The sequence below is a fragment of the Mesitornis unicolor genome, unplaced genomic scaffold (genome assembly GCF_000695765.1).
Source record: "Mesitornis unicolor isolate BGI_N332 unplaced genomic scaffold, ASM69576v1 scaffold42951, whole genome shotgun sequence".
Taxonomy (NCBI): domain Eukaryota; kingdom Metazoa; phylum Chordata; class Aves; order Mesitornithiformes; family Mesitornithidae; genus Mesitornis; species Mesitornis unicolor.
The window spans coordinates 5,572-15,622 of NW_010162653.1; the positions used below are offsets into that span (position 1 = coordinate 5,572).

Consider the following 10,051-nt stretch of genomic DNA (forward strand, 5'->3'; position numbering starts at 1 on the left):
CCAATCAGCGGGACGCCGTGGTGACCCCCACGCAGCCACCGTAGCGCCGCTGGGGAAGGAGGGGGGAAGGTGGCGGCGTGGACTGGACCGCTGCGGCCCTGACCCCCAGCGTGAGAAGGACGGTTTCCAGTAAAAGACCTCAAAATGGTGGTGTTAGACGGGTTTATTGCAGCGGGGAGGGGGTACAGGGCGCGAAAGAGCACGGCGACAGCGAGCTCACCCCTCCGTCCCGCCTGGTCCTCACTCCGATGTAGAGCGAGAGCATTCTGGGGCAAAACCACAGCGATTTGGCGTCTTCTTGCAGAGTCAGAGCGGGCGGCTGTTGGAGCTGGCTTTGCCCTTTTTGCGCTTGGTGGGGGCGGTGGTAGGCAGCGCCAAGGCAAGGGCCTGGAGGCGGAAGGGCCGGGGCCGGGCAGACGCACAGCCCAGAGCCCGCTCTGGCCCCAGGGGAGCTGCAAGAGAGGAGGGGGTTGCGGTGGGCAGCCGTCCTCGCAGGAGGCCAAAACCAGGCCTCATCCTGCGAAAAATCCACGATTGAGGTCGAGGGAGCAGAGCCAAAAAGAGCTCTCTCAAATAAAATTGAGGAAAATTAAGGTGGGTGCTGGAAATGTGTAATAAAACAAAGGCTTTACCTCGGTTCTGGGTCGGTTCAGGGTGTAGGATCTGGCTGGCTCGCGTGGATCGGAAGTAGTTGCTGGCGATGGTTTCGCTGTCACTCCTGTTCAGCACCAACCTGTAACGGTCTTCCTCGGGCTGGGAGCGGAAAACAGCGTCAGCAGCGCCAGACTCTGCACCAGCCCTCGGGTTACGGGTTAGAAATTGGGGAAAAATCAGTAAATGGTGTACAAAAGGGAGAAGACATGCACGGTACCGTTAGCGCTCCGCTATCAGCTGCAGGGCTCTTGTGGGCAGGTTTGGGCTGCGGCGGGGCTGGAACTGCTGTGGGAAGGGACAGTGTTAAAGAGTCGTTGTCTCTCAATGTCATCATTCAGACTTTCTGTATAGGATGATTTTAAAAGCGAGCACAGTCCCCACTGCTGAGCCCTGAAGCAGGCAGGTGCCAGCGGCACCGCTCCTCTCACCTGTGGGCAGGCGGGTTTTTTGAATGACGGGTTCTGGAATTTTCCAGCAGCCGGTTTCCTCATCCCAGACGGATTCGCGCTTGATCTTCTCCAGATTGCTGTAGTTACAGTCGCGGCGGATGAGGGACTGCACCTGATCCAGCAGCTGCTGGCAGAGCAGCAGGTCGCGCTCCAGGCGGCGGATGGTGCCGAGGTAATCGATCTTTTCCAGCTCAAACTCCGACTGCAGATCTTTGATTTCGGTCTCGGCAGCCTGCAGCTGGGACATAAAACCAAAATACGTCGTTGGGACTATAAAGGAGAGAGAGCGATGGTTACTACAAGTTCAGGAGTTTGTCAGGAAAGACAAGCTTCAGCGTTTGAGCAGATTTCTAATTCATAATTAAGAATTGGGATGAGATTTGTGCGGAGAGATCCACATCTTCTAATGGAAGATTTCTTGTGTTTCTCCCAAGTCTTTGAACGGCCCTTAAGTCAATCTTACTACTCCGGTGTGCGTCCAGCGTGAACAAACTCTTGGGGGTTCCTAATTTAGATTAAAAAGGTGCAATATAACCCAAATACAGAAATAAAGTTCCTAATGTGCAGATTCAGGACTGCACACACGCAGATTTTTTATTAAGCTCCCCTGATTCTGCCTCATCAGAGCAAAACTGATTTTTCAAGTGTGCCTAAAATTTAACAGCATTGCTTCTCCCCTCCCAACCCCCAAAATAAATAAATAAATAAACCCTTTTCACGGTTTAATTTCTTCCAGGAAATTGTGGTATCTGACAATCAGACCCGGAGGAAGCTGTGCACTAGATGGTGTAGGGCAGTAGAGGGAGTCGCATCCTCTCCCATCACCAGTCACAATGTGCTGCCCAAGGAGATGGAGACCGACCACTAAAACAGGCGGGGTTTTGGGTGTCAGCAACTTCATCCACCACCCAGCGGGCTGATACTTCACAAAAATACACTCAAACAACCTTATAAAACATAACCTAAAAAAAATAAAATGTAAAAAAGGGAGTACACAAAGGAGGAAAGAGTTGGTCCCTTCTCACCTTCTTCTGCATCTTCTCCAGAAGCTTGCTCTTGGCTCGAACCTCCTCCTGGATGGAGTCGTAGACGTTCAGCAGAAAAAAATCCCTCGTTCCCTTGCTGCAGTGCGGCCACCAGCTGCGTCCTCCGCTCGTCCGCATATTTTTTCCGGCGTCTATGCTTTTCTCTGAGGTCCTTGTTTTTAGCCTGTTCCCCCCCTACCACTTGTTGCTCTAGGATCTGCAGCCTGCAAAAGGCAAACGCTTCATAAAAAACCCATCTGTGTAAGTGTGGAGGAGCCACATCCTTACCTGAATGATGTTTGAGAAGACACAGGACAGGAAATAGTGATTTCTGATGAGATTTGCTGCCCTGAGTAATTATTTATTATTTATACTTTTGGTCACAGATAGTCACAGAATCACAGAACGTTAGGGATTGGAAGGGACCTCAAAAGATCATCCAGTCCAACCCCCCTGCTGGAGCAGGAACACCTAGATGAGGTTGCACAGGAAGGCGTCCAGGCGGGTTTTGAATGTCTCCAGAGAAGGAGACTCCACAACCTCTCTGGGCAGCCTGTTCCAGTGCTCTGAACAGTCCTGTGGACACAAGGCAAAGCATATGTTACTATGAGCACTTTTGTCAGTGCCTGTATCCAGAAATCTGCAGCTACGCTTACAGAATTATTTTGAAAAACCTTGTTTTGTGGAATTTATACTTCAAGTCTTATTTCTTGTTTTGAAAGACTCTCAACACGAGCACAAATTGTGCCAAAATTACATGAACAAATATTGTAAATGGTGGATACGGCTGGACACAGTTTGGGATACGGTGGATATGAACTGGATACAGTTTCCTTTTTGAGGCAATGTCAGCCTCAAATATCAGCCAGGGCTGGTGACTTAGGCAACCCCATGGAAATAACGCCGTCCTCCAGAGCTGCTCTGTTTGTCTGCGCAGGGATCTGCAGCAGAGCAGAAGCTCGGTTCGGCCAGTGCTGGCTCAAATTAGAGAAAATCCCACTTCTGATAAAACCTCTGCTTGATAGTAGCCTCTTAATTATCTTCAAACCATCCAAAACAACCCGCTTTTCAACTGGGCTGCACTTGCCAAGTAGCCTTTGGTTTCGTTTGCTTAATGTGCACTTGAATCTGTGCTCTGCTGAGTGAGCATCAGAGATCTCATGGCCATCGTGATGCATAAAGCTTTTATCGGGTGGCTTTGAAAATCCCAAACCCTCCTGCCTAATCTGCAGGGAGCCTGGATTTTAACAGTGTAACTGGAAGAGCATTTTTCACTTGTTTGTTACAAAAAGGGAACGCTGCCATGGGACTATTAAGTTTTGATATATAGTCAAAACGAGTGGTTTCTTTGGAGACCTCACCATTAATAGAGAGAACTGCACAAATTGCTATTCTAGATTTCTTAATGGCTCCTTTTTTAGCTGGGAGAGCCCCAACAGAGCAAGCATGCGCCACAAGAGCTCACAGGAAAGCTGAAAGACAGCTTAAATACCACAAAACTTTTCAGAATCAAACTCCATCATCCACAGTGTATCATTTCTAATTTTATTATAATCCTATGCAAGAGAGTAAAAGACAGAAAATCAGCAGAATTTGCTTGGTGTGTTTCTGAAATGGCACTAAACCCCTGTATGATTTCAGTGCTGTATCTAAAGGAATTCTCTCACGATGGCTCTTGCCTGGAGGAAACCCAAAATGGGCCGAGCGCGAGTCTTGACCCTGCACCCCTCAAATCCCAGACCTGTGCTGCCTAACGCTGCCTCTAAAATGTGATTACTCACAAATTCTGATGTCAGTTTTGGCCGACACCTTACAAACATTGTCAGGTGTGTGAATGAGAGGCAAAAGTGACCTCAGTGACAAGGGGAGGTGTGGAGGACAGACTCTTCTCCATCCATGCACACAGTGAGTAGCAGAAAGGCCTGCTACCTTACTTGTAGGCTCTAAGTACCCTCTAAAAACCATTTTTAAGAGGAAAAAAGGATGCTGCCTCCATAACATGGTTGGGCGCTTAAGCTCTGTCAGCAACCGCCAGACTCGACTTTATAAACCCCTCATAAATTACTCCTGCAAAAAGGCAGAGAAGGAAAAGATTTCCCTGCCTACAGCTCTAGGCAGGATTTGTTATCAGGAAAGCAGGCTTTTTTCATCCACATCTGCTGACACAGACCTCTCCACATTTTTGTCTCATAATTCTGAGACTTGGCATCATTGAACACCACAGCTAATGGCTATTTATCTGCCCAAAGAGGATAAAGTTAATTTTGGGGTTAAAGAATACATGTCTGCCTAGTCTTGTGCTGTGCTGAGCACGCAGGGGAAGCTCAACAGTTGTAGTATCATGGAAGAACAGGGTTGTGTCTTGCCTGTGTGTGTTGCAACCGATGACCAGGAGGCGGACAGCAGGAGCAGTGCAGTCACTGACCTGGCGAGCACCTGCTGCTGGTCTGCAGGCAAGAAAATCCCCCCAGCTGTGACAGCCATCTCTGCTCCTGCACTCCCCTTGCTCACATCACCAGCATCTCCAACAATCCGAGGCACTGCCAGGTCCTGAGGGCAAAAGAAAACCAAAGGCTCTGAAAAGATGCAATGTGAATACCAGGACAGATGAAGTAAAATGTTACCCACTCAGATTTTTCAGTCCTGGGGGGTACAGGAGCCTGAAGGGTACCTGAGCTGACGTTGGTTCTTCATCTGCTGCAGCAACAGAGTTTTCCTGCAGAGGTGTCTCATCAGGAGCAGTTTCAGTCCTCATGGCAGCTGAAGAGTAAAAGAGGAAAAACCCACAATGTCAGTAAAGAGCTCTGCAAAACTAGAGCATAAAACTTCAGCAAAAGCTAAAAACTGTGTGTCTGGAAGGAAAAGGTCTCGTATTTATACTGGTCAGGAAAAGCCATCTCAGAGGGCGTATCGGGTAGGGGTTGGGAAAGCCTGGGTCCTTGTGTTCACACAGAAATAATCTATTTCGAGGCTGGGGTGTGCACATTTGTAATCAGAAGGGAGGGGGGAAAGGAACCTCTCACCTTAGAAAGTGATAGCATCAAAAATTAAGAATATAGGTTCAAGAATTAGTATTGAGTTTTAAGTGCTGTACAGGCACATTGCGAAACATGCTCTGAGGCACTGCAGAAGTATAAATGACAAGCAGTAGCGAAGAGGATAACTGGCAACGATTTATAGTATGTGAGAGGAATCTCCTCCCTCCAGCAAAGCAATGATGTTGATAATTCACCGGGAGACCAAGGGCTGCATCCCATTTCCATGCGATGGAGGAGGCTGCTGCAGCCACCCTTGTCTCAGGCGTGTGAGCTGTGCGAAGCCAATCAGATCCAGACAGAGCAGCGCCTGCTGGGACCAGCCATCTCTGCAGCTCAGACCTCTGCTTGAGAGAAACACTGCACGACCTTTGAAGAAACTCACAAAATTGCATTTCATCCCCTCGAGGCTTACAGGGTAGGGCCAGGCTGGTCCTGACAGGGAAAAGAAATCAGGGAAATAGGGAAGAGAACAAAGCTGGCACAGTGTCTCAGCAACAGCTCAGGAGAGCCAGAGTTAGTGCTCCAGGGAGGCCTGAGAACAGAGGCTGCTGTTGCTGCTGGGCAGCACTTGCTGTAGTAGCAGTTGCTGCCACTTTAAAGGTTGCAGTGGCTGCCACAAATGTGACTTTGCAAAAACAGCCTGTGTCTGCTCGAGCCTAAAGCACCAGGGACACCTCAGCCTGTGCTGCGCACCCACTACCTGTCTGGTCCACACCTGCTTCCTTCCTTAGGTTGTCCTCCAGAGCAGACAGCTTGAGATCGTAGTGATTCCTCAGGCTACTGATGTCCTCTTCGAGGCGGACACGAGATGCCTGCTCCGCTTCGTAGCTGGCCTTTAGTTGGGCCAGCATCTCTTCGTACTCCTGTAAGGCAGAGCAGACAGCCTGACGTGACAGCCCTGCTTCTGACTGCACACAGCATCACTTAGAAGTCCTTTCTAGGTCACTTCTTATGTCCACCCCAATAAATATTTACCATCCTGTATTCACTGCCATTTTCTGTGATTTAAGTAGATGTGGTATTGATGGAAGTTGACTAGTTAGCCCTATCTTGGGCAGATGTGGTGCCCTGGAAAGAGCTTTGTAAAGAGTAAGGAGAGAGTTTTATTTCCTTCTGGCCCCCAACTCCTCATTCTTCTTTCCTGACTCCATATCCCCTCTTTATCTTTATCCTTGTACTGCTCCTAACATATTTGATTACTGTTTTCCTCCCTGCTATTTCTCCCTGCTCTGTCAGGAGGAATCCAAGTTCCACATGTAGTTACTCCAAAAATTCTTCTTGGGAATCCATTCCAATTCATCTCCAGAGAGGTGAGAACACCACTGAGAGAAAGCGGCACTGTAAATAAGGCCTCCATCAACACACGTTCTGTCCATAGAAGACCAAGGACCAAAAAATAGGAAGAGAAGTGTTCTGAAAAGGCTGAACCACACAGCTCTACACCATATTTGTAATGATTATTATCAAAACCCATGAGCCTTACTCAAAGACATGATAGGATACCCCCTCCTGACTCACTTCTCTGATCAGCTGCTTCTCCGCTTCAAGATCTAACTGAGGTTTGAGGAGAGGAGGTGGCTTTGCTGTCAGGTGAGCAGTCTCAGCAGGCAAAAATCCTGCAAAGCAAAGCAGAAATAAAAATCACTCGCAATTACTGGGTGGGATTGTCTGTAGAATACCTGGAAACAGAACAAAGAACCTGGCTGTCGGCAAAGAACCGTGTAATCCATGCACTCCTTAAAACTGCATTCGTGTGCCAGCGCCTGCGCTGCCAAAACGCCCACTGGCCTGGGACTCCATCAGTGTGGGGAGAGGAGGAGGCAGCGCTGAGCAGAGGAGGAGAGGTTTAAGCTTTAGGTATATGAAAGCGAATATAAATCTCATGTCTTTCACAGAATAACAGGAGATTTGCTTCCAGGGCTAGGCTAACAGATTTGGAAGATAAAAGACACCGGGAAGGAGATGAAAGGTGCAAGGAAATTGCCTTCTTTCTTCACAGCTCTTCCTGAAAGGTGGCAGAAAGAGGTGGGGGGGGGGATAATCTTACAGCCTTATTCCTCTGCTGAAAGTTTCCCACTTTTAGGGGATAATTCTCAAAAGGTGATCAGCTCCCTAAAGACTGCTCTTAGCCATCGGTTCCACAGTTGCTGTTCCTACTTCATACCAAAGTGAGTCCGCTGGGGCTGGGCTGGATCCTCAAAGTGAAGACAGTGCTGCCCTCCATAAGCAATGCCATCAGCAGGGCAATATTTTTCTTGTAGTTTCAAAAATTCACAGTGTAGAAGAACAGGGCTGAATCCTAACTTTGAAAACATATATTTAATAAAGAATTTTACGTTATTATTTCTTTAGCAGCTCATTTTTGCTCTGCCAGCTGAAACCTCTCTTTTGTGACTGACCAAATTCTGGGCAGAATTACAAAGAACCACCAAGGATTTGTATCACATCAGCATTTTTGAACAGAATTTGTCATTATTGAAAATACTGGATAACTGAGATGGCTTTTACCAGTGAAATAAGGTTAGTTTTGGCAACGGTGAAGGAAAAAGCTCATTACCAAAATGGAGAATTCTTCCTCCAACAGGTAAGGGACAGGCTGAGGTGAAATCCAGCGAAAATTTTATGTATAAAACCCACATTTTTCTGTCAAAGATAAAAATGTCTCTTCAGTCACTAAGGGCTTTCCTACCTGACAAGTTATTTGTGCTCATTTGTGCAGCTAGAATGGCCTTCAGCTTCTTAATCTCCTCCTGGTATTCCCTCAGCAGAGCATCCTTGGGGTCCTCATTGATACAGGGCTTGTTCTTGATGTTTTTCGCTCGATTAGCATAGCGCAAAGTACTGAGGCTTTCGTCATAGTTGTTATCAGCCGGAGATAAGCACGCTACCATCAGCGTCTTGGTATTCCCTCCAAGGGAGTCTTGCAGCAGCCTGGTCAGCTTTGAGTCTCGGTAGGGGATGTGTTTACACCTGCCATCGACGAGGGCCGAGACGACGTTGCCCAGGGCTGAGAGGGAGAGGTTGATTTTGGTGGCCTCTTTAAGCCGCTCCCCTGTGGCTCCAGTTTTGGACTGTCTCTCGCTTCCTGCCAGATCCACTAAATTGAGTTTTGCGGCCCTAAGGTGGTCCTGCCCTCGCTCATCTGCAAGAAAATAATCCTGGGTTAGGCTTTTCTTAAGACAAAGCACCTTCACAGCCAAGAACCAGGACTCTCTTGGCATTATGTTCCAGTTCAAACCCTGGTCTTTGTCTGCATTTGGGCCCTGATGCCGTCAAGTAAATAAATATCTACTTAACCTTAGAAATCCACATTTTACTGCTTTCCTGAATGAGATCCTGCATAGTAAGAATTCATGACCATTCTTACTCTCCCAGGGAGCTCTGAGTGCACAGACTCTCCTCCTCCACGTATTTCCACAGTGTTTAGAGTTTCACACAAAGTTCTCTGCAAGTAACAAGGCCAGACCTTGAGTTTATACAACTTCCCTCCTCAGATTGTTTCTTGAAGTTAAACATTGTCTGACAAATGGCGAGAAAGAAGGGAGGAAGCATGAAATGAGGAGTCAACAGGCAGCCACTGGAGCAGAGCTTGTCAGAGAGCACAGACAGAAGAGCAGGCTCCCCAAATGCCTGCGTGATGTGGAGAGACAGGCAGGAAAGTCACCTCTACAGGCTACCGTGGAAAGGCTGGAGTAGACACTATGTTGGGAAACAGTTTTTCCATGAATTCCCAAACTACTGCTTTTCTTGAGACTGGAATCTAACCTACCCTAATCAATGGCCATATTCAAGAAGTTTCTTGCTGTGCTTTAAATAAAGAAGCACATTGTCTCAGATACCATCAAGGGCCACCATTTGGCTCGAATGCTCATGAAGCCCAGCAGATCTCCCCTCTCGCCCAGAGAGCTGTAAACTTGCGCCGTGACTCAGCACACAGGCATGCCTGGCAACATCTGTTCCTTCTCAACTCATGACACTCACAGTGGGAAAGTAAAATGAAGGAACGCAGGTGAGAAACAGGAAAACTGCAAGAAATTGGGACTGTGCCTAGCCCAAACCACCCAGACGAGGAGCTGGGTCTCAGCAAGTGAGAAGTCGGAGCCAGTGAGCTGGTGCATTCCCACTGCACTGCTCTAAGGCAAGAGAAGGTGTGACCTGAAGTTAACAGATGGCTCCCAGCTACCTGGATGCACACCTCGCGTGTGTAATATCTGCTTCCTGACCTAAATTTTGAGGCCAGATTAACGTTATGACACAAATTCCCTGTGACAAAGAAAGAGTGCATCCGGTTGCTTTAGGAGCCCCTCTGTTTCACTGGCTGCTTAACTTTCCCAGCCTCATGCAGAGCAAGAGCTGGACAGCATTCCCAAATCACAGCCTTCTGTCCTAAGCACTGGACCACACCCTTGGGCATCCATTTCCCAATTATCCCTCACAACTACAACCTGAATTCAAGGGAAGAGCTCCTTTAGCTCTCCGAGTAAAAAGAACATCAAGGTTTTAACCAAATTCACCCTTTTCCAGACAGACTTCTATAAAACCTCGCCTTGAATTTAGTCAGAGTTAAGATCTATGGCTGTGGACAGTACCTAATCACAAGCAATGAATAATCTGATTCATGGAGGAAAGATAAAAGGTCACAGGTAAACACACACACACACACACAATCTAAAATCTTTTGCCCCAGGATATTTCTACAGCAATAGACTGTTAACTGTGGAAATTAATGTTCAAACTTGTTTCACTCCAGATCTTTCTAGCATGTCAAGACATGGGAGAATAGGGGGGGAAATATAGAGCACCCTCTCACTATTGTTTCTGAGTGCTGGGGTCACAGAGAGCAGACAGTCACAAAAAGTAGGATTTCCAACCCTTTCCCTCTTTC

General features: G+C 47.7%; 2 protein-coding genes across 2 annotated transcripts in view; both read right to left on the reverse strand.

The window, feature by feature from the left end:
• Positions 1-265, reverse strand: part of DDOST (dolichyl-diphosphooligosaccharide--protein glycosyltransferase subunit (non-catalytic)) — a 5,013-nt gene extending 4,748 nt beyond the window's left edge. The window contains exon 1 of the mRNA XM_010193684.1: positions 187-265. Within this exon, the coding sequence (XP_010191986.1) occupies positions 187-265 (79 nt within the window). The remainder of the gene's footprint in view (positions 1-186) is intronic.
• Positions 266-306: 41 nt separating this feature from the next.
• The window catches only part of KIF17 (kinesin family member 17), a 15,946-nt gene continuing 6,201 nt past the window's right edge, over positions 307-10,051 (reverse strand). Inside the window, 11 exon segments of the mRNA XM_010193686.1 lie at positions 307-452; positions 633-753; positions 872-939; positions 1,083-1,341; positions 2,129-2,213; positions 2,215-2,352; positions 4,554-4,678; positions 4,800-4,888; positions 5,867-6,029; positions 6,685-6,744; positions 7,800-8,308. Of these exon segments, the coding sequence (XP_010191988.1) occupies positions 307-452; positions 633-753; positions 872-939; positions 1,083-1,341; positions 2,129-2,213; positions 2,215-2,352; positions 4,554-4,678; positions 4,800-4,888; positions 5,867-6,029; positions 6,685-6,744; positions 7,800-8,308 (1,763 nt within the window).